At 49.7% G+C, this 27309-nt stretch overlaps 1 protein-coding gene across 1 annotated transcript in view; it reads left to right on the top strand.

The window, feature by feature from the left end:
• The first annotated feature begins 6 nt into the window (after positions 1-6).
• BACE2 (beta-secretase 2) overlaps positions 7-27309 on the top strand; it is an 87778-nt gene continuing 60475 nt past the window's right edge. The window contains exon 1 of the mRNA XM_019626041.1: positions 7-161. Within this exon, the coding sequence (XP_019481586.1) occupies positions 87-161 (75 nt within the window). The 5' untranslated portion in view covers positions 7-86. The remainder of the gene's footprint in view (positions 162-27309) is intronic.

Below are 27309 nucleotides of genomic sequence, written 5' to 3' on the forward strand. Positions count from 1 at the left end.
CCGGGCCCGGGCCCCCCGCCGAGCCCCGCGCCGACGGCCTGGCCTTAGCCCTGGAGCCCGCCGGCGGCGCGGCCAACTTCTTGGCCATGGTGGACAACCTGCAGGGGGACTCCGGCCGCGGCTACTACCTGGAGGTGCTGATCGGGACCCCCCCGCAGAAGGTAGGTCGATGGGCTCCCGTCTATCCCACCGCGCGGGCCGGCACCCCGCCGTCCCTGCGGTCCCCGGGCTGCACCCGCCGGCTTCTGGAGGGCTCCTGCGAGCGCCCAGCGGTGCTTCCGCGCGGCTTGGTTCTGTCCCCAAATCGCGGGAGGAGCCGAGGGCTCCGCTGCGCTGGGAGCAGGACGCGAGCGCTCGGGATGCGGAGCGGTGGACGCCCGGACAGGGGCGCAGCCCGGGGGGGGGGGGTGCACGTGTTTCAGAACTTGTTCGCTGCCTCCCTCCGTGAGGCTGGGGGCGACAGGGGACCTCTCACTTGCTTCTAAGGGGGTTTCCTCCTGGTGGGCGACACCTCCGCCCGCCAGGAGACGCCCGGGGGGTGCCTGGGCGCGACGCCGTTACTACCCGGGAGTCACTCTGCGTTCCTCTTCTCCCTCCTCCCCCACCCCTCCGCCCGTGCTGTCTCATTGCTAAGCAGGCCGGTGGCCGGCCTCCAAGGGCGCAGTTCCCCGGGAAAGGAATTTGAGCGCCGCTAAGAGCAGCCCCCTCGGAGGGGCGAGCTGCGGGTGGCGGGAGCCGCGTCGCCCTGCGCCTCCCTCCTCTCCCGGAGGCGGCTTCTCAGCTTCCTGCCGGCGCGTCCCGCCGCCCAGCCCCTTGGCAGCGCGCGAAGTGCCTGCGCACCTGTGTGTGTGGAAAGGCTGAAACGCAGCAGAGCTGCTGGGGAAACAAACGGGCTGAGCTGCGCTTCCCGGGGCCAAGTGGCCTCTCGACGCAAAATAAAATCAAACAGCTTTCTTTTTCTCTTATTCTGATTTTCATTTATTAGCAGTTTTTGTAGCAAAAAAAGGAAAAAAAAAAACAAATGTCACCAGACTCGGTCATCTTGAGAAAAACAAAATCGCAGGGGTCGATTGGACCTCGGGCTCCTTCCAAAACTACCTAATAACCTAAGTGTGATTTGAAGACAAGCGTTTCTTATCAGTTGAATACACTGTCTGAAGATATTTTATTTTTACATTGTCATTTGGGTTTTAATTCAACTGTGATTACCCCATAAATAGAACAGACTCATGACTTTGGTGTAATTCTAATTAAATTATTCAAGACTTTTCTTAAGAGGGAAGATATGCCATGCTAATGCTTTTAAAAAAGAAACTCAGCTGAATAACTTCTATACTTGTTTAATTAGTTTTTAAAAACCTTCAAAAACGTGTTCTGCTCCAAACTTTGATTCCAGTACCCCTTTGTCTAAGTGCTGCCTTTGACATCTGCAGGGTGGATGGTGGGGGGTGGGGGAGTCAGCTGAGGAGGCTTATCTTGACCACAAGATCCTGCTGTTGCTGGGAAAGGCCTCCGCGTGAGAGCATGTGCTGGTGGGGAGAGCCCTGGACTGGTCCCCTTCACAAGATGCTCAGGGTGGACCTCTTTTGTGGCCTAAGGGTAACCTTTGGGAACAGGCCCTAAATGACTCTGCATTTGGGAAATGTGTCCCTGATGAAGAAAAGCTCAGGTTGATTTTTGAGTGGAAGGGCATTCTCTCTACTAAAAGTAAAGTCGACTTGGGCTGTGATACAAGGAAAGAGGGGAAGGCAGGGGAAGAAGAGGAACTAAAAGCCATGGCTCTTGGGCTCTCAAACACAAACCAAAAAAATATTTCCTGAATAATAGCTTGTCTTTATTAAATTAATCCACTGACCTTTACTTGAAAACGAGGAAGTTTAATTAACAGGAATGTATTGAGTGCTAACGCTCATATCTTTTTACCTTGGCCAAGGAAGTGGTTCATTCAAGGTTACTTCTCAGTTAAATATTAGCATGTTTCCAGGGAAGGCGTTTTTTTTAACAATCCAGATTTACTTTTTATGTTTGACAGGAAATGAAATATTCCGTGTCCCTTCTTGGCCTGATTTAGTAATAAGCTGCTTTATAACGATATGTATTTCCAAATGCCCACTGTAAACTCTCAGGTGTTAGCGACAAGCGCATTAGGGTTCATTTGTTCCCCGGTGTCCCTGTGAGATGTCCTGACCACCAGCAGGGTGTTTGTAGCAGACGACAGGGACAGCCAGCCCTGGGGCGACTTCTGAACCCGGAGCGAGCTTTCCTGCTTTAATCACGCCCAAGAGTCATGCATTTATTTTCTGCGGATTCTCCGAAGCCTAAAACAAAAACTTGCTCAGGTGGAGAGAAAAATGGAATTGTAAATTCAAGCAGTAAGTAACCAAGGATTTTTTAGAGAATTAAGCAATAGTCAAAGTGTGGTGGGCTCCGTCCCCTCCTGGCGAGCTCTGTGCTGTGTGGTGTAAGTGGGCTGTCCCCGAGGGTCCTCACAACAGCCTCGCGGATCTTCCACCCATTCAGGGGATGGGACAACTGATGCTCAGAAAGGTTGAATGACTTGCCCAGGGCAACAGGACAAGAGAGGGCGGGCCAGAAATCGAACCTAGGCAGCTGGACTCAAGAACCCAAGTTCCGAACCCCCGACATAGCTGCTCCTCGCCCTCCGTGCCTCCTGGCTTTGGGCTTTGGCCTCAGGCTGCCCGTTCCAGCCAGAGGTGCCTGAGCCTCACACTCCAAGGGGTCAAGGATTCAATGTGTTAAGGACCACAGTTGGACTCTCCCATCCCTGCTGTGCCCCCATCCCTGCCCCTTTCTGCAGGACATAATAGTTGGATCCAAGTACGCATGGGAGAGAAAGTGAGCGAAGACGCTGCAGGGACCAGAGCTCCACAGACCCCTGCTCTCCCATCGTGTGTGCTCATCCCTGAATGCTTTAATCAAGAACTGGGGGTCCTTTGCTCTGCCTGCCACTCTTCCAGATGCCCCAGGTGTCTGCCCAGAAGCCCTGGTGGCAGGACCACGTTGGCATGGAGATGAGCGCTGGGTGTGTGATGCCATTCTCCCCCTGCTTTCTAACAGCAGAGAACCAGCATCTGTTTGAACCGTGCAATTTGGCCTTATTAATAATAATAATGGTGTGTTCTAAAGTGATTATAATTATAGCAATTTCCATGATAAAGAAAAAGACTTTCATGAGACCACAATAAATCCCACTGAAGATGCCAAAGGTGCGCAGCTCTGTACTTTGTGATGGCTTCAGAAAAGCTTTGGGGGTTTCTACTGAAAGGGGTTCTGTCATCTCCACTAATGTGCATAAAACAGGCTGCAAAATGATATTCATATTTAAACATTTGCATGTAGAAAAGCTAAGAAATTGTGTTGAGGACTCACATTTTAATCATGATGCTTTGGCTTGATTATCATTTCGCAGCACACAGTGTTTTGGAAGACTTGGGATTGTAAATATAAACCGAGCCTAATGCAATTTAGGAGTTTGTCTTTTCCGACAGTAAGCCATCCGGCGTCCCCAAATTACATTAAGCTCACTGCCAGCGAGGCTGAAAAAAAGGAAGGCGATGGCCAGAAGAAATTGCATGGGACAAACCAAGATGGTGAACTATTAAGGACAGTGAAAGCCGGAAAGATGACTGGGGTTAAAAGAACAAAGTCAAAAAGTGAGGTCTCACCAGCAACTTTGAGCAAAAGGTCACAGCTCCTGAGCTTGAGAGAAAGACTTCCACATCAAAGATCAGATGAAGGAGGACTTCGAAAGGCCGACAGCCCAAGACATCCACTCAAGACAACTTGGAGGGACAGTCAGAGAAATCATTAACAACCTCAGTGTTAAAAAGCTAACTTTTATTTCAGGCGTGTTGGACACTGGTAAGCGTTTTGCACAGATCACCTCATTGAATCCAAGCGACAGCCCTGTGACGCATGTACAATCACTTGACTTAATTTTCAGTTGGGGAAACTGTGCCTCGGGGAGGCCAAGTAATTTGTTTGAGGCCACCCTGGTGAGTGGCAGAGCTGGCACAGAGATCAGGTCTGTCCAGTTGCACAGTCTGAGCACTGCACCACTGTTCCTTCTGGGCAGGTCGCCTTTTAAAACAACCATCCTCGTTTCCCTGTGCATGAGGTGGGTGTAGCGGGAGGCATCCGGGACTGACTGCAGGGGCCTGGCAGCATCGCACACATGACCGTGGGCAAGTGATCAGCCTCTCCGTGCTTCCTTCTCTCGTCGGTTGGTGATCTTTGAATTCTTAGTTTCCCGTGGCTCTGTAATCAATGACCACAAACTAGGTGACTTTAAACAACAGACGTGTATCCTCTCACCGCTCTGGAGGACAGAAGTCCAAAATCACGGTGTGGGATGGGCCTGTTACCTCTGAGGGCTCTCTGGGAGCCCTTTCTGCCTCTTCCAGCCCCTGGTGGCTGTGCGCAGTGTTTGGTGTCCTTTGGCGCTTAGCTGCCTCTCTCCGACCTCTGCCTCCATCTTCACATGACGCTCTCCCACGTGTGTGTCTGTCCAAATTTGCCTCTTCCTACAAGGACACCAGTCGCTGGAGTAGGGCCCACCCTGACCCATATGACCTCATCTTAGCTTGATGACACCTGCTAAGATGGGGACCTGGGTTTAGGATTTCAACATGTTTTGTATTTTGGGGGGAGGGGGACACACACAATTCAACGCACAAGTTTGTTCTAAGTTTATTATTCTGTGGATTTTTTTTTCTGTCATTCTAGCCCATCTTTTAATTGCCAATACTTTTAATTTGGAATTTAAATATAATTTTCATTCAAGACGGTAGCAAACTGTCTTGGAGTCGTATTAACGTGGGACCTGTGACAAGACAGGGCAGCAGAACAAGGAGAGGAGGCTTTGGATCCTTTTCTGTATTTCTGTGTCGGTTTCCTCAGTAGAGAGGAATCTTGCAACTTTGAAACATCTCTTGTCATGTCGCGCTAATTCTATAATTGCTGGAATTATTGCGAAACATGGGGTAGCCCACGTGTGAAAGCTTAGATCACTGCCATTTGAATACCTGTGACTGACATGCTCCTGTTGGGACAACACAGGTGTAGAAGGCTTGGTAGCTTGTATTTCGTGCAGGAAAGATTTTGTAAGGCTTTTGTCACCCCTTTGGAATCAGACACATTTGAGCACGTCTTCCTGCCACTCAGCCCTTTCTTGCCTTCTGTCTGATTTCCTTTGCTGGAGGGAGGCAGGCTTAACCTCCTCTGGGCTTCCTGTTTTCTCCTAGAGTGATTGCTGACCCCTTCTAACTTAAGACCAAAAGTGAAAGGTTAAGGTTAGCTATTGTGTTAATGATTTCGACTCCACAGTAGCACGTGGCTGCATTGGACCCAAGGAGAGGAACCAAGTGGTGGACTTTTCCCTTCCCTGTGGTGTCTGGCAGCGGGCGTGCCCTGGAATTTATTTCATGTCTCAGACACTGCGTGGAGCAGGTCCAGCTCTTGGCCCTGGGGTTCAGGGTCCGCCTGGGCTGAGGGTGGGGTTGGTGGCAGCTGACTCTTGCCTCATGCACAGGGTGGCAGGAGTGGGTCCTGAGTGATGATGAACAAGGCACTTCTCCCTTCAACCTGAGAGCTCCCTGCACAGCTAACAATGGGCCTCTGCTGACACTTGGCTCCACTGCCATCTGTCACAGATTCCTCTCCACACTCAGTCTGTTCGGCTTACCCAGCCTGGGCGAGGCGTTGACATGGGGGCTTCTTGAACGCTGGTGAAAATGGATACTGCCTAGGAAACAGGGCACGCCTGGAGGCAGGTGGGGGGCTCACCTCGGCGTCTGTGCCTTCGTGCTTACATATTTACGGGTAGAATGTGAGGAAGGACGCCTGTCCCATATTCTGGGCTGGTTTCCCGGGTTTTGGAGAATGTGCGTGACGCACAGTTGGGTGGCCTGTCACTTGGCTCCCCTTCGTCCTCGCTTGGCCCAGATGGACTATTTGATATTTTGCCTATTGCTACTCAATAAAAAAAAGTGGTTATTTTTCTTTGCTCTTGGAAGTCTCGAAGAGGAAAAAATACTCTTGCAGTGGTGACATAGCCACATTAAGGAAACAAAATTATTGGGTTGTCAGAAAAGTCATAACGCATTTTTGCAGTGAAAAACATAGAAAAAATACATCATGACTTTTCCGACAACCCAATAGCAGGTTTGTTTTTCTGAGTTAATGCTTACTATCTCACACAGGTCTGAGGGTGGATGTTTTCTGGTTTTTGTTATGTGGCATCTCATATACCTATACCTAGGAATACACAGTTTTGGCATTGCTGTTATAGAAAGTTGAAGAGGGCTGTCTGAAGAGTGAAGCCAGGGGTGCCTGGGGCTAGCTGCACCGTTGCAGGGAGCCAGAAAGGGAGTGGGAAAGGCCTCCTTCCGTTTTACACTAGACTGAGAATGGCAGAGGCGGAGAGTGGACACCTGGCCTCCTCAGGTCTCCAGCCCCCCCCAAACCTGGCAGGATAAGCAGCCTTATTGGCAGTGGGCAGGGAACTACTTCAGTTTGTCAGCCATGCACACCCCCTGCCAGGAGCCCAAGAAAACAGCCCACAGAGTAGCCTCCTGAGAAGGTGGGGTACTGGGGAGAAAAGGTGGAAAGTATTGAATAAAAAGCTTTTCCTGCTAGCGAGAGGGTGGGATAATCGGCAGAAGCTCCTGCTTGGGGAAGGTGGGCGAGGATTCCAGAAGCCACAGCGGGGTGCCCAGAGCCCTTCCCACGACATCAGCTGCTTCCTGGGGACATTCCCAGGCTTCCTCCAATTGGACGAGCCACTGGGGAGCAGGCAGGGCTGTGTGGTTTGTGTGGTCATGTGGGAATTCAGCGTTTGGGGTGCCCATCCCAGGTCCGCTGCTTGTCACATGCTTCGTATTGAGCAAGAGTTCTTCGGCCTCTCAGGGCCTCGGTTTCCTCACCTGTAAATTAGGTGGTTTGACCAGGGGACCCGAGATCCCTTCTAGGAGCTCTGTCACTCCATGACGACACTCCATGTTACTTGTGAGAGCTTTTAATAGCTCTGATTGCCATCAGCTGTGTGTTCAGGGAAGCTCCCCCTACAATCTGTCTGTCAAAAGGCAGAACCTGGTTCAGTGCCTGGGACGGGGGGGGGGGGGGGGGGGGGGGGCAGCTGGCTCACAAGCTGCAGCTGGAGTCGTTGCTTCACAAATCAATCCCGCCAACTGGGACGGGCTAAGGATGCCTCAGCACTGGTTAAAAATACAGACTTCCGGGACCCCGTTCAGGCTCCCTGGGTAGACTGCCTGTGCTGGGGTCTGAGAACCTGCATTTATCTCCCTATAAGCAGCCAGCCCAGCCCCAGCCCTTGGATGCTATACGGAGGCCGTGATGGAGACCAGACCCTTCTCTGCTCGTGGTTTGCGGTGCAGAATGGGCATGTTTTACATCTTCCTAAACACAGTTGTTTGGTTAAATGTGTCCTCTGCCCGTTTGGAAAAGTCTCTGCCTCAAGCAGATGTGTTCCCAAGCTCCCCCGTGTTGGCAGGTTGGACACATGGAGCGGGTTTTCTCCTGGGTTAAGCCGCGTGGCTCAGAAAAGGACATGCTGACGACAGCCTTTTAAGTTTCCAGTGTGTCGTGGAGCAACAATGTACATCAATAAAAATGAATTACTAGGAAAACAAAATGGAAAACAAGACGGGTAAGTACAGTGGCACTTCTTAAATGATTTGACTCATCCGACCGATGCCCCATTTCCCTGTTGCACTGATCTCGAAGTTTCCAGGAGCTGCCTGTCCTCTCCTGTCGCTACCTTGTTTCCGATTAGGTTACTTTGTTGCCAACCTGTAACTGTTTGTGTGGATTAGCGCTGCTAGAGCACTCAGGCTCTGGGAAGTGTACTTGCTGGGAGAGCCAGGGCACATTAGAAGTTGCTACAAAGGGTTCCAGTAACAAATTTGTTTTGGGGCCTCCTCCCTTGCGCTGGGACAGTGGTTATTTTTGCTAAAGCAAGAAGGAAGTGTGGTAGTGTTGGGCTCCCTGCTTCCTAGCCCTCCCAGGAGGGGGTGTGACTGGAGCTTTACCCCGGGGGTGGTAGACAGGTCTAACTCAGTGGTTCTCAACCCGGAAATTGTGCCCTCCAAGGGGCTTGGCATTCTCTGGAGATAATTTTGGTGGTTACAACTTGGGTGGTGCCACTGGCATCTAGTGGATGGAGACCAGGGATGCTGCTCAACATCCTACAGTGCACAGGATGCCTTCCCCTACACACGCGCACACACACATTCACATACACGCACACACATGCACACACATGCACACATGTACATGATTACCTGCTCCCAAATGTCAACAGTGCCAAGGGTGAGAGAGAAATCCTGGCAAGTCAACACACGAACTCAGCTGGCCTGGGAGCAGCTGCTCAGAGCAGTGAGAGGAGACTGTCAGAAGCATCTGCCGTGGGCACGTGTGTGGAGCAGCAATGTGCTGACACCTGTTGGTCTGCCCTGCCCAACCTTTACAGGCCCCTCATCCTAACATCGTCTTGCCAGATAGAGCAAGGCATCAGGAGAGCTAAAAATCACTTCTGACTCAGTGATTGGGGATTAAAGAGAAGGAAGAATCTTACACTAGATTCAAAGAATGAGCATGCTTTCATTTCTTCATTCAGCATGTTTATGAAGCACCTACTATATGCCAGGCCTTGTTCTGAGGCCTGGGAGGCAACAGTCAACTGGGTAACACGTCAACAACTTGCTTTTATAGAACTTATGTGCTTGTTGTGAAGGGAGACTGTAAGAAAGTAAACAGAATTTTAAATAAGTGTTGTGAAGACAGTACAACCTGGTAAGAAATACGGGTGTAAAAAAATAAAGCCATTTTAGAAAGGGCCATTCCACAAGACCGCTCTGTGGAGGCACGATTTGGTGGTGACCAGCAGGAAGAGAGGACCAGCCTTGAGAGGGTGGGGGAGCTGTGTTCTGGGGTGAAGCCAGGCGGGTGGTGGCTATAGCTAGTAAAGTGCTCAGCATGGGCTCAGGTGTGCTGTGGGCAACGCCTCCTGTGTGTCCAGCTTTGACAGCCGCAGCTCCTTTATTTAAAATTGTGCTTTGGTGTTAGATTTTGTTAGAACAAAGGTCTTACAAGGACTGTGAAAACATATGAGGTGTGATAAAAATATACGGTGAATGTTTACAGTTTAAAAAAAATCGTTACAGTAGAAGACACATTGCCATTAATCCCCATCAAAATACTCCCCCTCACTTCGAACATACTTATCCCATCATTCTTGCCACTTTCTAAAGCAGTCCTGGAAGTTCTCTTTCGTGAGTGTCTTTAGTTGTGTTGTTGTGGCTGCCTCGATGTCCTGCATCACTTTGACTTTAAGGAAGAGCCAGAAGTCGCACGGTGCCAGATCTGGTGAATAAGGTGGATGAGGACACACTAATGGTTTTATTTGACAGAAATATACCAGAAGTGATGTGGGACATGGAGCATTGTCATGATGGAGGATGATTTATGGCACACTTTTTTTTTTTAATTTTTATTTTTTACAGATTTTATTGGGGAATTGGGAGAGGGAATAGCGTTGGGGAATCGGGGAAGGGGAACAGACAAGTTGCTGTCCTTTTGTTCTTCAGTCTAGTTGTGGAGGACGTCGCTTCACTGGCCCAAGTTGGTATTATCATTGCGCCCTTCCCGGGTGAGGCACATGGGTCGCCGGCCATTGGACGGTCGCTCACAGCTGCTCACGAAAACTCATGCTGGCTGCTAGCCACTCACGGTAGCTTATGGCAGCCCACTGCAGCCTCACTGCAGCCTACGCCGTCGCCGGCGACTCGTGGGCAGTTCAGCTCCAGGTATAGCTGTTGTTCACCATCTTAGCTGTAGAGGGCGCAGCATCACTGGCCCTCATGTGGGATCTGAACCGGGGCTCTGCTGCTCAGAGCTCGTGGTCGAGCTGTTGTTCACCATCTTAGCTGTAGAGGGCGCAGCATCACTGGCCCTCATGTGGGATCTGAACCGGGGCTCTGCTGCTCAGAGCTCGTGCTCTCAAGCCAACCCTTAATGAGCGAGCCACTCGGTATGGTACACTTTAAAACACACCATCTCTCAACCATAGCTCACACCTGACTGACTGCACCGAACAAGTTGAAACTTGCCACACACTGTTACTAAGGTTTGTCACACCACTTCTTGTATTGAAGATCCCTGCCTGTCCCCTGGATGGCATTTGGCAGCAGCATTCACTGCATTTTGTGATCATAACATTTCCCTGTCACACAATTTGTGTGCAGTGGGGGAGGAGTTACATGTGGTTGTCCACATGTAAGTGAATTGAAAAGGGGAGGTGGGTGGAGGGGGCCACTTAGACCATTGTCTGTGTTCCCATCTGCGCCTTTGGTCAGGCATCCGCAGAAACAGACTCAGACAAGGATGTGAGTGGGCAGTCTCTTTGGGAGGTAATCCCAGGAACCGTGGGTAGTGGGAGAGGAAGTGAGAAGGGAAGTGTGTGTGATGGAGAAGTTACAGGTGTGGCCATGGGGCTCAGTCCCCGTGGGGATCTCTGAGAGAACTAGAATTGTCTCAGCTCTCCCAACCCCTGTCAGCCCTGGGCTGCTGGCTGCTGGCTGCTGGGGGTGGGACTAGTTCCTCAGTACTGGAGGTCCCGCAGCTGGCTGGGGAAAGCCATCCTGCAGAATCACAGTGCATGCATTTCGGGGCTCTAGGGTCAGAATTGTTTGGTCAGCAGGGTCTGCTCTGGCCACTGTGTCCCTACTGCCTGGAACTGTGGCTGGCACAGTTAGGCTAATATTTGAGTAAAAAAAAAAAAAATACTCTCTGACATTGAATGTATTTGAGAACATCATTTTGGTCCCTGAATTACAAACACAGTTTCAAAGCTCTCCTTTATAATCCGTCGTCCTAACCTCATCTACTGTCTGACTCAGGAAAGCCCTGTGTCACTCGATTTTGCCTTTCACTGCTGTGTGTACTTCAAACTTTTGTCTGGAAGGAAAAGAGGTGAAGTGTAGGTGGCCGAGCAAGAGAAAATGGTTGGGGGTGGGGGTGCAAAGGGAAATTGTTTGAGGTTAAAAACAACCACAAAACCCCCTTTGAAGTCAGAGCGCTCTGAACATGAGGACTTTCAAAGCCTTTTGCCTGGCTGGCGCCTTGCCGTGTGGAAGGGCAGCATGGGTGACAAAGCAAGGCCAAGTTCCCGGGACACCAACCCTTAGATGAGACCATGACTGAGGTTACCAAAGCGAGGCTCCCAGACCTTTTGTATGCGTAAGGATTTATAAGCTAATAGCTCGCTTATCTTCCATATCACATCAACTCTTATGTACACACAAATTTCAAAAAGACATAAAATGTGTTTTACCATCCTGATCAGTAAACGTACAAATACTTTGGCTTCTGAATGCTGTAGGGCTCGGGCAACTTCTCGGACCCCACCTGCCTGCTCACTCCGCCCACACAGGAGAGAGAGCAGTGCCCATCTGGCTGGCCTGGCAGCTGACCACGAGCCGGCCTGTTTGTAGAGGGTGGAGTCCCTGTGCACCCAGAACATTCCTCTCTTTCCCCTCCACGTCTGAGCTGGAGCTTCACCCCGGACCTGCTCGGCTGTCCCTCTGAACACACACCTCATTGTCCCAGGGTTTTGAACCATCAGGCTGGCCAGAGAAAATTGCAGTATTTGTGTGCAGGCCTCGGGAGAGAGAGGGACCTTCTAAACCTTAATACTGTTTCCTGCTCCAACTGAGGGTACCTGGAACCCCTGCTGGGGCCCCTCAGGTCAGCATCACCCCTGACCCCCACCCTGTGCATGAGGGCAGACAGGAGCCCAGCCCTCCCGGCTCCACTGGCCAGACAGCATCTCCGCACCTCGCTCTGGGTCCTGGAGCTCTGTGCCCATTACCTTCTACCCTGATGCTGTTGATAAGCCCCGTGCAACTGTGGTTTCTGATTCTTTGTATATGAGATATTGAGATAAATGAGATACTGTATATGTGACATTCCTAGGCCTTGTTTCTGAAATTTCATGATGATGCCCAAGTGTGGCTTTCTTTGACTTATTTACTCATTTTAATGCTGGCCTTAAACTTGGTAAGTGTTTGCAGCTTAGAAGCTCATGACGTTCAGTTCTGAGAATTTTTCTAGTGAGCTGTGTGTTCTCTGTCGTTAGACCTGTCACCCAGGCGTTGGGCCGTCTAGCTTGGTCTCCGTTTCCCATGGCTTTGTCTTTTAACTCTTCTCTCCGTGTTCATTTCTGCCATCTTAACGTCCCGTTTCAAGAGCACCTTCTTTTGCTCCGGATGCTTCCTTTTTATGTTGTTCCTTATTCTTGTCTCAAAGTTTCATATCTCCTATTGCTCTGCGGAAATTATGATTCTCGTGAAGTTTTCTTTCTGCTTCCTGCCTTTTCTCTGTTGCCTCTGAGTTCCTTTTCTTGATATGCTTGTCATGGTCTCTGTCTCGTGCTAGAGGCTTTCTTCAAATACCTGCTGATTGCTGTCTGTCCATATTTAAAAGAGCAGCATGAAACAGTTCAGGGCTGTGCAAAGGTGCAGTATATTTTTATTATTTATATCGGTGTCTAGTTTTTGAAACATGGCAGTGACAGTGATTCTGTTACTGGCGTGGCAGATATTTTCAATTGCGTGATCAAACCAAAGTGTCTTCCCGGCTGTCAGAGTTCTCTGTGGCCTGAAGCTTTTCAGTGCAGCTCCTTTGTGACGGAGGACACAGCTGTCTGTGGACATGGACCTGAGTGGCGTTCCCCAGTGGGGTGCTGGGAAAGCTTACGTTTTCCTGGTAAAAATGGCAGGTGTGGCTGAAATGATCATTTCTCCTCCTTCGTGCCTTTGCTATAAATGCAAGAACTTCGACAGGGACAGCCAACTTCTGACCTTCGGCGAGAGGTCGGGGGAACAGCCATGCTTTGACTCTGATTTTCTTTAAGATGTTGATCTAATACCAGCTATCTCGAGAGACTTCCTGGTATGGAGAAAAACAAATCCCTGCTTGTTGGATCCACTTCAAACCTGTGGCTGTTTTGGCTGTTTACTGCCAGCCAAAAACATTCCAAATGATGCGTCATGAAAACTTTTTGAGAAAAAATATCTTAATAATTAAAAAAATAGTTTAAGGCAAGTTGCCATTCTTTTTGTCTCCTGGAAATCTCCAGAAAAGAAGAGGACAAGTGTAAACGCCTGTTATTATTGTATCTGTTGCTGTTATTGGCAAGGCACCTATTTCCAGTGGACAAGGTGTGGACTCTGTCACAGGGATCTAAACTTTGGCATCATCCAAGGAGCCCCACATGAGAGGACCACCGGGGGGGGTGGTTGTATGGGGTCAAACAGGCATCAGCAGTCTGAGGCCCGTGGCCAGGTCTGCCTGGTTTTGTAAACTGAGTTTTACGGGAACACGGCCATACTGACTTGTCCCCACCACAGTGTCAGAGCGGAGTAGCTGAAGTAGATACCATATTGCCAAAGGCTGCCTGATTCACCACCTGGTCCTATACAGACAAGGTTTGCTGGCCTTTGGGTTAGATTGTTAGGTGCTAGCGACTAAGGAGGGAGCCTAAGTGGCCAGCTGGCCAGCAGTGGGTTCATCCGCATCAGGAAGCTGCATGTGGGGGCATCTGTGGTGGGTGTGGGGGAAGGGGAGACAGTGCTTTGAGGAGCCCACTGCGTACCCCACAAGGGAAAAGGTGAGCATATAGCCATCAGCCACACCAAGAATATACCCACCGTGAAGTCCAGTTTATGTCCGCCATCGAACTCCTCCTTTCCTCCTGTTTCTGTCCTGGAGAAATCGGGTGGCATCGTGAGCAGGTAGGGAGATAGAAATGAATCGAACCATGTCTCCCCTCCCGCTCTGTAGGTCTCTGAGTCTAAAGCCCAGGATATCGGGTGCCAGATAGAAACGTTGGTGCTAGATGAGACTGGACTTTTAATACCTAAAAATAAATGGGCTACCACAAGGCTATTGGAAAAATACAGGCTTTGTTCAAGATTTCATTCAAGGATGGGGAAGAACAATTTACAGAGCTCGTTTGAAGAGAAAGTTCTATTAAAAGGATACCTCATTGCACAAGCCCTACAGAGGGGAGTTGGGAAATGTTTAGCCAAATTCCATATGCATGTATCCTTTAACTCAGAAATCCAACTCCTAGGAGTTTGCACAAGAGTTACATCGGGGAAAAAAATATGAGCAGCAATTCGCAAGTCTGTTCATTGTAACATGACTTGCACTGTAACAGCCAATGATTGTAACAACCCGGATTTTCATCGAAAGGGGCCAACTGGTGCAGTAAACCACCCGCATCCACACCGTGGGACACCATGCAGCTGTGATGGGTGAGGGACGACCTTGGAAAGCATCAAGTGAGGAGAGCTGGGTGGAGAAACGAGTGGACGGTGTGCTGCTGTCCGTCTCAGAAGGCAGATACACTTATGCAGGCCGTTCTCTCCGGAGGTTGTCCAGGACAAAGGTGAATCTGCAGCTCGGCGAGCACAACCTCTGCTCCCTTACTTGTTCCTTTGCTTCCAGCCCGTCACATCAGTTTGCAGCCTTCAGCACTTTATTGGTTTGGTTTGTTTTAAAGAATTAAGACCTCTACAGATGAGTTGCATGCTTTTATTTCCCAGGAAGCCACAGTCCCAGAATTGCTGACTTTTAGGATTACAAGTGGCAGGCAGAGATATGCTACTTAGAAGATACTGAAAAAAATAATAAACACCATTAAAACATGCCCCTTTGAGGTGATGTTTTAACACCCAGTTAGAAAATGCTCTTCAAAAGAAAATCCTGCTATGGAGAGAGTCTTTGATGATGTGTTTACATTTTTTCCATCATTATTTGACTTTTCTACTTACCAAAGGTGATAGACGGTTGCTGCCTACAGAACCATGTTTGAACCCTTAACCTGGAAACAGAATTAATTAATTCTTTCCAAGAATTTTACTTGTTTAAGGAAAACAACAACAAACTACAGAGAAGTAGTGCCTTCTGGTTAGTTTGCTAGAGCTACTGATTGACGTTCCGGAAGATGAGGGTTTACCATGTACCAACCCATTTTACAGATGAGGAAACTGAGGCACAGACGGTGACATTGCTGAGGCCACACAATTCACGAGGGCAAAGCCAGGATTTGAAGACGGTGGGCCGGTCCCAGACCGCGTGCTCTGATCCACGGTGCTGAGCTGCCTGCTGGCACACGCGTGACAGATGTACACGTGCAGGGTTGGGTGCTCAGAAATGGTTTTCTTACTAAACAGTTAATCCAGGAGTTTTCAGCGTCACTAGCCTGAACTCGGGAGTCTTGTAAGGAGGGTGGGCCTGGTTTGAGTCAAGAGAGACTGCCCGTTGCTGCACGCGGCCAGCAAGCCTGGTGCTCAGGCCAGCTGGAGAAGCGCAGATGCTCAGTAGAGAGTCCCTCATTTGTCCGTGCCCCGGTCTATCCCTGACACTTGGCCTTGTGGAGAATACACCGGTGGCCTTCTTTAATAAGCTGCTCTGCCCGAGCAGTCCCAGAATAGAAGTGAACAATTGCAAGCTCTGTCTAACCCATAAACGTCGCCTCCCAGCCGTGATTGCCATGCGGGGCCTAGGTGTGGCCTACTTCTTGGCCCTCTTCCCAATTAGCTTGTCTGAGTTATGCCCCGTGAGCCTGAGCTCCGCCCTCTTTTTTCAAAAACAATCTCAGCAGTCAAGGGGCCAGCTCTGTGACTGCCCATTGTCTCCACCTGTGTCTGCAGGGAAGCGGGCTGGCTGCGGAGCCTGCTGACCCCTCCTCCTCCCCCCTGCGGCCATCCCGCCCTCTTCCCCACCTTCTTCCCGTGGGAGCGAGAGGGGAGAGGCCAGGGAAGGCCAGGATGCCTCTGTGGGGGCCGTGGGGCCCTGCCCAGTGCCCAGCAGGAGGCATTTGATCTGGGTGCCCAGATGAAAATGGCACCCCCAGGGGACTCAGCAAGCAGGGGGGTGGCCCTTCTGTCCCCTGTCAGGGGGACCAGCCTCCCTCCACACACAGAACGCCCAACTCCGTTTCCTCCTGGCTTCGCTCCGGGTCACACACACCTTCCCGTCCAGTGCAGCCTGGCTGCGCGTCTCTCCACGGCTGCACCTTCTGACGGCAGGTGCTTCCCAGCCGCAGCCCGAGCCTGCCCCTCCAAGTCAGGGTCCCCACAGCGGCTGCGGGGCCCTGGGTGCCTCAGCCCATGCCATCCCTAGCCCGGCCTACACCCCAGTGGACAGACCTCCCTCAAACCTCCTCCTGTGAACTCCATCTGCAGCAGGGCTCTGCATTACACAGCTGGTGACAGTGACAGTGAGAGCAACACTTTGTTGGGTTTATGAGTCTGTCCAAATCCTTTGACATTTAAATTCAGGCCTCAGTTTACCTCGGTTGGTCTGTAGTAAATATACAGGGTGTGATCAAACAATACTGTGCATGTTTAAATAAAAAATTTATTACAGTAAGAGACACATTGCTATTAACCACCACCACCCCCAAAAAATACTCCCTCTCGCTTCAAACACACTTATCCCATCATTCTTGCCACTTTTTGAAGCTGTTCTGGAAATCCTCTTTTGTGAGTGTCTTTAGTTGTGCTGTCCTGGCTGCCTCGATGACCTGAATCATTTTGAATTTGGGGAAGAGCCAGAAGTCTCAGGGTGCCAGATCCGGTGAATAAGGTGGATGAGGGCACACCGTAATGTTTTTACTTGACAGAAATTGCCATACACCAGAATCGATGTGTGACACGGAGCAGTCATGATGGAGGATGACGTAAAGACACTCACGAAAGAGGACTTCCAGAACTGCTTCAGAAAGTGGCAAAGCAGTGGGATAAGTGTGTTCGAAGTGAGGGGGAGTATTTTGAGAGGGGTTAATGGCAATGTGTCTTTTACTGTAATAATTTTTTTAAAATTTAAACATTCATCACATTTTTTTTATCACATCTCACAGTGAGCTGCGGAAACTTAGAGAAGCCCTGATTGTTGAGTCTGTCTCGCCTCCATCTTCTCAGTGTCCGTATCCTACAGGGTCTCGGATTGAAACTATGTGATCTGCAGGGTCTCGGGGCCTTATCTCTGCGTGTGCTGGTCCGGCCCCTGCCATGGGCTGAACTGTGCCCCCCACCCAAGTTCATATGTTGAGGTCCTAACCCCCAACACCTCAGAATGCGACTGTATTTAGGGTCCTTAAAGGATAATTAACTGAAAACGAGGCCGTCAGGAAGGGCCCTGATCCTATCTGACTGGTGTTCTAATAAGTAGCGGAGATGAACGAAATGAAGACACGACAGGGGGCTGAGGTATGCAAGCTGAGGAGAGAGGCCACAGGACACGCAACCACCCCTGCTGGCATCGCGGCCTTCCAGCCTCCAGAAGTGTGTGAAAATGAATTTCTGTGGTTTAAGCCGCCCAAGTCTGTCGTATTTTGTGTTGGCGGCCCCAGCAAACTGATACACCCTGCTGACGTCCGAGCCCCTGATTGGGTCCCGATGTGCAGCCACTTCAGCTCCGGCCTCAGGCCCTGACAGACTCCAGGGCGCAGGCACCCCAGGTCTCCCACCCCTCCTGTTCCAGCATCACTCCCCCAACCATTTTATGTCGGCAGGATGGGGGCGGGCCTTCTGGGACAGGATTGTCCCTGTGCTGTGACATCCCGCCTGGCCTTCAATAAGTGGATGTTCATATAACAGAAACACACCGAGCCCCAGAAACTACTCGCTCCTATCACACTAACGGTAGACCGAAGAGAAGCACGTTTCATAAAGTTTGTTTTTCACAAATCAAGTCATATCCACTTGGGGCAAAATCGTGACATTCAGGTGAACCAGAAAATGATGGCTTTTTTTATAGCCAGTCCTCCAGGGGCCAAGGCCATCTAGCTGTCTGCCCTCCTGAGCACTCAAAGCACAAAGGATTGAAACGTTTTGTACGGAAGCTGGCACTTAAGAAGAGCATGAGGCTCTCAGCTGTGACGCTTGCGTTCTCATCTCCGGCCAGGCCCATAGCTCATTGATCTCCAGCCCTGGTGGCCCCTGGGGGGAGCGCTTAAGACCGAGCAGCCAGCTCAAATCTCCACTTTGTCCCGGAACCAAGAGGTGTGACGGGTGTGCTCGTTAGGGGCATATTAACGACGCTCTGCAGTGAGGCTGCAAGACTCTTCGTATAAATCAGAGTTCAGGAAAGCATGGGGTGAATTTTTTTCTCCCCCAAAATCTGCACTGACACTCATTTCTGAGGGAAATCTGGTTTGGCGGTGGGAGAAATCATTTTGAGTGCATTTTGGTAGTTTCCAAGAGTAATCAATATTTTCCAAACTAGCAAGCCCTGTTCTGTCAGTGATTAAAACTAAAACTGGATTGTTTTAAAACTTCACTTGGATGCTAAAAGTGCGTGGCCCTGATTGGATGGGGCGGGCTGTATCGGAGAGCTCAAACGCCTTGATCGAGTGCAAATCCCCTTTTCCAAGGATGACTTTTATATAGTTTTTAGTGCTTTTAGGGAATTGTTTTTTACTAAGAGTTATTTTCACAGGTCTTTGTGCTACGTGGACAGATGTACCTGCAACCTGGTGTCTGGTACACACATCATGGCATGGGTGGTTTTTAGTTGGCGCGTATGGAAATTGATAATCAGATATTTGTTAGTGGATTGTCGGAAGGTGACATGAGATTGGATGGTGGCTTTAAATGGGACCCAGGGAAGTTGTGGAAATTCCCTGAGGACAGGCACTGACTCCCTCTTGCCCAGGATGGACCCTTGTGCCTGGCACAGGGTAGGTCCTCAAGAAATAGTTCTTGAATTAAACTGAGAAAGGAGGAATGTTCTAAAATGAATGCCCTGAAGTTGGCAGGAGTTGGGGCATAAGGTAGTGAGCCTCCCGTCACGGAGGCGTCCAGCACAAACCTGACCACCTGTCCGGGGTGGTTCTCTAGGGCAGTGAATGCTGCATTACAGGAGGCCGGAGCCCATCAGGGGCCCCCGTACCTGGCTGGCTGAACATTAGTCACCTGGCACCTTGTTACATGTATGGACTCCAGGCTCCAATCGCTGGGCTGGAGATTCTCTCTATAGTTTTAATTCCTGGAGTGATTCCAATGGACCAAACAATGATCCTAACATTCACTTCGATTCTTCAATTTTTGTATGTCTTAGTAAAGCCTAGTCTAGTGAGTGGTTGAGTCTGGTTGTTGTTTTGTGAAGGCAGTTGCTGTACTTCACATGTGACTAAATGCAGTCAGTAAATATCCCACATGCGCTCCGTGCTTACTCGGCCGAGAAGGCACCGCTGTGAGCCTCAAAGCGAATAACAGAAGGTCCTGCCTTGCAGGATCTGACGTTTTATGGGGGAGAGACAGACAAGCCAAGTAAACAATTATAGCTAGATGGCGGCGATACAGTGAAAAGCATTAAAACATGGGCAAAAGCATGCCAGGAGCGGGGAAGTGTTACTAATCGACATAAGGTGGCCAGGGGAGGCATCGCTAATGAGGGGGCAGTGACCTGAAGAAAGAGAGGGGGTGAGATCTGTGGGGAAGGGTGTTCGAGGCAGAGGAACAGCCCATGCAAAGGCCCTGAGAAGAACATGTGCTTGGGTTTCGGGTTCCCAGGAACCCCATGGAAGGGTCCATTCAGGAGCACAGTGTGGGAGTCGTGGCAGAGAGGGGCTGAGAGAAATGAGAGTGGGATTGTACTTGATGAGAGTTTCATGGTAGAGAGGGTAAATTGGGAGGTGATTTTTGGAAATGCAAAATTGAGATGCCTTTTTCAACGTCCAAGGTGAGTGGCCCAGTAGCAGCTGCATAAGGGTCTGGCAGTCCAGCAAGAGGTCACCGGCGGAGACCTAAATCCCAGAGTCAGCTGTGCAGAGGAGACGTGTAAAGCCACGAGGTTAGAGGGAGGCAATTCCCTGTGGTGAGTCTAGACAGAGGAGGTGAGTTCCGAGGACGGGCCTGTGAGACACCCCACAACTTAGAGGTTGGGGAGGTACAGAGGACTCTCCAGGGCCCTGAGGAGAAGCAGCCAGGAAGACGGGAGGAGGACTAGAAGATGGCGGTGTCGTGGTTGCCGAGAGTCACTCACGGACAGTCCCAAATCCCACGATGGCCCCAGGGAGAGAGGGTCCAGTGGTTTACTTTGGCACCTAAGCGTCATGGCTGACGTGGAGAAGAGGTGCTTTCCCGGGGTGGTGGGGTGGAGCCTTCGAGTGAGGAAGGGAGGATTGGAGACCATGAGTGCAGCGGACTCTTTCAAGGGGCTCTGTTGTGAAAGGAAGGCAGAGACACGGACGGGGCTGGGGTTGGAAGAGGGGGTGGGGTGTTGACTTTCTCAAGATGGGAAATGTAACAGTTTGGAAGCAGGTGGGGGAAGTGATCCTGCTAGAAGGGGAAGAGCTGATGATTCAGAAGGCAGAAGGGGGAACTGAGGGCGTGATGTGTCCTGAGTGGGTGATGCGTGGGGCCAGTGCCATGGCCAGAGGCTAATATCTGTCTCTACTTTCGCTGCATCCAACGTGTTTAATGATAATATCGAAGAGCTCTCACAGGTATGTTGGAGACTTTGCCAAGGGTAATATGTTGCCTTTTTTTTTTTGGCCTAGTCCTAATTTTTCCCATTTCTAGAATGTTCTGGAAGATTTCGTGCGACTCTTCTATACCCTAATGAAGAAAGCATCTGTGTTTCGCTGGTATAGAAGCAAAAGAGGGATGCGTCTGTCAGTTCTCCTGGGTAGCATGCTTTCAAAATGTCTGGACACCATAAAAATGTGGAGATCAACGGAGATTTAAGGTCTTTCCTGAGAGGAATTTACTTGGAAGGGCTTTAAAAAATCTTTTTAGCAGAGAATATCTTTGATCGCTATACGCGTGTTCAAATACCTTTATTTTTCTCGTGGGTTTAACAAGGAAAACATATCAAAGCCTTTTAGAAACCACATAGAAATAGCCTGTTCCTGAAGTGGCCGGCCCGAAATTAGCACAGGGTCGCAAACCAGAAAACGGTGGCCACTCTTGTGTGACACAGTCCAAGTGTGGGCTGATCCGATCAGCGTGCAAAGAGATTAGGTGAAATGGAAATACCCGTTTAGATTTTATGATGTCAGTGAAAGGCTAGGTCACAGAGTTCCACAGTGAGCTGAATATGAGGAACCTCAGATTATAGGTCATTATCATTCACACACTCAGGTACAGTCACCAGTGTTGCTAGGTGTTTGTATCTTTGTGACACTTGGGACTTAAATCACGTTTTCTGCTTCCAAAGCACTCTGATAGCATCTTAAGTGCATTTTCATAGAATGAACTCGAGAGGCTAACCTCATAAGGCCACTTGGTGGGTGAGTTTAAAATACAGTGTAGTCATTATTTAGTCATGTGTATGCATAATTCAAAATAGTGGGTTGTATGATTGGCAGTCCATCGCCCTATTAGGAAACTTACTTTCCTAGTTCTTTCATGTTTTACACAGTTTAAAATTGGTTATGACACATGTCATAATAAACAGAGGTTTTTTTTTTTAAGTGTGTTGAGTGTCAGGGCAAAGGGCTGAGAAATTAATTTCTTTTTTTTCCCTACAGAATTTAAAGTAGTATTTTAACTTTTCAATTACAGCTGACATTCAATGTTATTTTATGTTAGTTTCAGGTATATAGAATAGTGGTTAGACATTTATATAATTTATGAAGTGAACTCCCCAATGAGTCTAGTACCCACCTAGCACTGTACATAGTTATTACAATATTATTGATTATATTTCCTATGCTTTACATCCCCAAGACTATGTTGTAACTACCAATTTGTACTTCTTAATCCCTTCATCTTTTTCACTCTGCCCTCCCAACCCCCCTCCATCTGGCAACCATCATTTTATTCTCTGTATCTATGAGCCCGTTTCTGTTTTGTTTGTTCACTTACTTTCTTTAGATCCCACATATAAGTGAGATCACATGGTATTTGTCTTTCTCTGTCTGACTTATCTCACTCAGCATAATATCCTCTAGGTCCACCCATGTTGTAACAAATGGTAAACGTTCATTCTTTTATATGTCTGAGTAATATTCTGTTGTATAAATGTACCACCTATTCTTTATCCATTTGTCTATTGATAGACACTTACGTTGCTTCCATATCTTGGCTGTTGTAAATACTGCTGCAGTGAACATAGGGGTGCATATGTCTTTTCGAATTAGTGTTTTGAATTTCTTTGGATAAATACCCAAGAATGGAATTGCTGGGTCATAAGGTAGTTCTATGTTTAATTTTTTGAGGAACCTCCATACTGTTTTCCATAGCGGCTGCACCAATCTGCAGTCCCATCAACAGTGCATGAGGGGTCCCTTTTCCCTGCATCCTTGCCAATACTTGTTGTTTGTTGATTTATTGATGATAGCCATTGTGACAGGTGTGAGGTGATATCTCATTGTGGTATTAATTTGCATTTCTCTGATGATTAGTGACGTTGACCATCTTTTTATATGTCTATTGGTCATCTGTATGTCCTCTGTGAAGAAATGTCCATTCCGGTCCTTTGCCCATTTTTTAATTGATTTGTTTGTTTTTTGGTGTTAAGTTATATGAGTTCTTTATAAATTTTGGATATTATGCCCTTACCAGAAGGGTCATTGGCGAATATCTCCACCCCTTCAGTAGGATGCCTTGCCTTGTGTCAACAGAAGTTTTCCTATTGTCCCCCTTCCCCCACAATCACAAAAAAATGGGACAAACCTGCTTTTGTCCTTTTTAATAGTGCTTTCCGAGAAGCAGTTTAGTGTGAGTCTTCTTTGCCATGGGAAAAGGGATCATTCTTTTTACTGGCTTCGGTGAATGAGGTCCAGCCTTGTGACTCTCACTCGTGACTGTTTAAATATCCGCCTTCATTCCTCCATCAATGGAGTTGCTGCCTGCCAGCAGGTAGATTGGGGAACCTCCGGGGTTGAGGGAACCGCCCAGGCCGTGACATCCTCCATAGAAAGGGTGCCCTTGTGCGCTTTCTGTGCCTCCGCAGCCCCCTCCCAAGTTTGCCTACAGAGAGGGAGGGGCTGGCCAAGCAGGTGGCAGCATCTAGCCCACCTGTCACTGAATATCCCCTTTGCAAACAAATAAGCACTTTCTGGCTTCCAGCTCTGCCGTCCGGAAGCTTGGTTGATGCGAGGTTGCTCCAAGCAGAGAACCAGGCACTAAATGTTGTCATCTCTGAAATAAATGCCACCATGTGCAGCTGCTCGGCAAACAACCAGACACCTTCTTCAGGTGTGACACGGCTGATGCGCGAGCTTTGATCCCGGTGGGGTATCAGCTCGGAGCTCTGACCCTGGATCTGCCTGTCCCTGGTCCAGGGGCGGCCCTGGATTTGTGATTGCACCCCTGGGACCTGCATGTGGATGTCGTCTCCGAGTGTCAGGATCCTTAAAGGATGTAGAGCCTTAGAGAATTGAGTGAGACAAGCCGGGAGTCAGCGCATGTCAGGATGAGACTGAGAGTTGGAAACCCACAGACGGCTCCATTAGGGTAATGGGCTTAGAGGGTGATTTCCCTCCTTTTCCAAGTGTGCCAATGCTGTTAACACCAGTGTTAAAAATTGTCCTTAGAGCTCAGGAGGCGCTGGGATTGAGAGACCCCAGAGTCACCAAAACCCCAGGGACGACATGGGGCCCTGAGAAAAGCCGGGCCAGAGAACTCAATCTAAATGGACGTAAGTCTCTTGGGACAGGATGGCCTCGGTGATGTTAGGGCACCATTCATTCATTCAACAGCCTTTACTGGGCACTTACTGTGTGCCAGGTACCATGCTCAGAGCAAACAACACAAAGCCACTAGGGTGACCCAAGGAGGTGGGAGGGGAGAGAGAGGAACGTAAGCAACTTCAGGAAGATTCCAGAAGTATAAGAGATAGGACACATGGAATCAAGGAAGTGGAGGCAGAGAGAAAGGGAATGGAGGAGTTTTCGCAGCCACCCAGGGGACAGAGTGGCTGCTGACCAGTGTGGGGAAGGAAAGGCAAGTAGCGTGAAACCAGTATCAGTGACCCTGGGATTAGAGCCTTCCTGCGTGGAACTCTGCCTTGTTCCAGTGCAGTGTGAGCACTGCCCACCCACGGGTCACTCCCAAATGTTTTAGCTCATGGTCACGCCCATCTCAACATCCCTGGCTGCAGGCAGTCGTGGTGCACCAGGATGGCTGCACACACCGGGCCAGTTCAGAGGTTTTGCACACCGCTCCTGATCTGCGTCCAGGCTAGCTGCAATGCGGAGACTCAAGGGAAAGTCTGGTGGGTAATTTGATGCAAGTCGTGTCTGGCACAGTGATAGGAGAAGTCAGCCCTGTAACAAGAGGAAAGGCAGAGTCACACCCCTCTTTGGGAAATTAAAATATCTCATGTGCCAGGCACTATTCTGGGTGCGTCATACATACATATATTATCTCACGCGCTCCCCAGAGCAAGTCTTCATGACTGCACTTTATAGATGAGGACCCCGAGCCTCAGAGAGGGTGTATCATTCACCTGAGGCTCCACAGCCAAAAGGAAGCTAAGCCAGGGCTCAGACCCCGGCCTAACAGACCCGAAGCTGGCATTTTCCACGCTATTCTGCTTTAGAGACAGTGTAGGAAATGAACTAGAAACCAGCATCCTAATAACGGACCACTGCTGCGAGCACATTTAAGGGCAGGGGCTATGTGATGAAATCTCCCCATCTTACCCTTTACCTCTTCCGAACAGGGATGGGTGGCTTGCAAAATTTCAGGATTCAGGGAGTACCCCCGCTCTCTAGTAATCACCCCCGACCCTCAGAGACAGATTTCAGGAGCAGAGGTTCTTCTCCCGTGTCCAGGGAGGTTCTTCTCCCGTGTCTGGTCTGGGGACAACTCTCAGGTTCTGCAAACAGTGACCCCACACCAACCCTCCCAGCACCTTAGATCCTACCCTCTCAACCTCTGTCAGCGTAACCTGCCAAACACTCCGTGGAAGACTGTCACCACGTACTGGAACCAGGTGCCGAGCCCAGGACCCTTCCCCCAGTCCACTGGGCAGTTGCGGTATTTCCAGAAGGAGCCAGAGAATCTGCATGGCTCCGGACACATGTTTTCCTAGTAGGGCCCATGATGCAATAGTGGAAACATAAGTGTGTCTGTCCACACGCACGCGCGCACACACACACACACACACACACACACAGCCTGAATAAACTGAATGACAAGCTGTCTTAGCTAAGCATCTGTTTGTGTCGAGTGGACCCTTTGCAAACGATGTCCCTGGGTAGAGCACCCCTGGGAGCTGTTAGAATGAGCTTTGTGTGAGCAAGAGTAACTCCATTTTGGACACACACAGAGAACTTAGCAGACAACGCCTAGGGAGCTGCCCGGTTGCCCTGACACCTGGATGTAACCAGCTATACCCCGAAGGTCTGCTATTGAAGATAGGAGGACGTCAGGGTCACCAGCTCGCTGTGCCATAAGGTGATGTCAGGAAGGCACTCAACTTCAAGAACTAAGGACTTTTGTAGCTCAGAGAGCTGGTCTCGACTGAGAGGTGACCACGCTGTCGCTCTGCTCCGAGAACCTTCCACTCTGCTCTACTCTGTTCGGACAGAACCTCTGCCGGACAGACCTCCCGGACCAGCCCCCCTTTCCTCGCACCACCAGGACGCTGATTGACTTTGGGGCTGGTTCGTTACTCTATTTTACCCAATTATTGTATTACTCTGTGTGCTTTGCTGTGTGGTGTATTGATGACTGGTGTTTGAGTCAAGAGCATTTTGAAAGGCATTTAAGACCTTGCGTGCTCTGTTCTTTGTTCGTGCCAGGGCTACCGCGGAGGCCTCAGTCAGTGCCAGGTAGAGCCTGGGGGTTTGAGCGTCCCTCGGGGGTTCGTCCCCCTGACTTGCAGGAAGAGACCGCAGCACAGACGGTGAGCCTAGCAGTCTCTCGTGACATGTCCCCATCTTTACAAAAACAGCCTTAATTTTAGGTTATGGAGCAATGGCACCTGGCAATGATGTTTGCTTCCTTCAAGCAGATGTGTTTAAGTAAATGAGGCTCACTTCTAGAATTCGAAGTGTTGAAAGGACCTGATTCACGTGTTGGGCGCTGGCAGTCACGTGCAGGAACAGGCAAGCAGCCCAGTGGCTGGGTGGGAAAGGCCGCCGCCCGTGGGCACGCCTGCCTCAGACATCAGCAGATGGGCTGCTCCTGTAATTAGGAATCGTTGTGTTAAATGAGCCATTATTTAAATGTCTGCTAATTTCCCTATTAACCTGCTGAAAAAGAGACAGTGATCTGAGAAATCACAGGCTGCTTATCACTAACGAGGCGCATAACCCAGTTCTTCCCTTTAATGCAACACTTTACCTTACTGCAGCAATTGGCCGATGGCTTTCTGTGTGGTGACTGCCCGATGCTCAACGGGAGGCTAAGAAGAGGCAGTGGTAGGCGGTGCTTAGCCCTGCGAGGCTCTTAGCTTTCCTGATTTTGTTTCATTCGGGGCCTCTGAGTTCAAGTATACTGGGGGTGGCAAAAAAATGTATACAAGTGGTCCCTTTGGTCAGCGTTGCTCAAGCAGTACTTCGCCATCATCAAAAGTGTCTGGACGCTGATGGGAACCACTTTGAGCACCTCTTGTCATTGCAGAAGTCAAACGTGACTTGTAGTCATCGTTTGTTCTCGGTATATATCGAGTATTACAATTTTAAGAGTTTTTCCTTTCTTAAAATGTGTATCCATTTCTTTGGCACTCTCTGTATTTGGTGTTTGGGGTGCATGAGGCGAGGTTGGCCTGCGTCAACCTTCCGGTGTTTCTCCCTGCCCCTGAGACACTGGTGGGGGCAGGGCAGGGAGGCAGGAAAAAAGGGCAGAGGGCATCTGGGCTCAGCTGCAGGCTCCTGGGAGGTGCCACAGGCACACTCGGAACTGTTACCTGGCAGGTCTCAGTCCATCATCTCTTGTGTGTTTGGGGGTGAGGGCTGCCCTCAGGAGCATTCACTCCCTGGCCTTCACTCCAGCCTGCCCTAGGCCCTGGAGGGGCTTGTGTCTGTCACTGGAGAAAGCTCCGGAAACTGGGGTGAGTGCCAGGGCGCGTGGTGGGCACCAACAACCTCCTCCGTCTTTTTGCTTCTAACTTTGACTATCCGTGGACACTTAAGAGCTAAGTGTGTGGTTATTTTATAGAGCAGCTGGGACATTAATTAAGGCAGCCTAGCCAATTCTAGAAAAATCTAAATAAATTTTTTGCACAAACGTATCAGGAATTCAGCCTGGTGATCTCGCTCCAGATTCTTGGCAGGTTTGCCTCCTTCATCTGCATCCC

Source organism: Hipposideros armiger, unplaced genomic scaffold, assembly GCF_001890085.2.
Source record: "Hipposideros armiger isolate ML-2016 unplaced genomic scaffold, ASM189008v1 scaffold_653, whole genome shotgun sequence".
Lineage (NCBI taxonomy): Eukaryota > Metazoa > Chordata > Mammalia > Chiroptera > Hipposideridae > Hipposideros > Hipposideros armiger.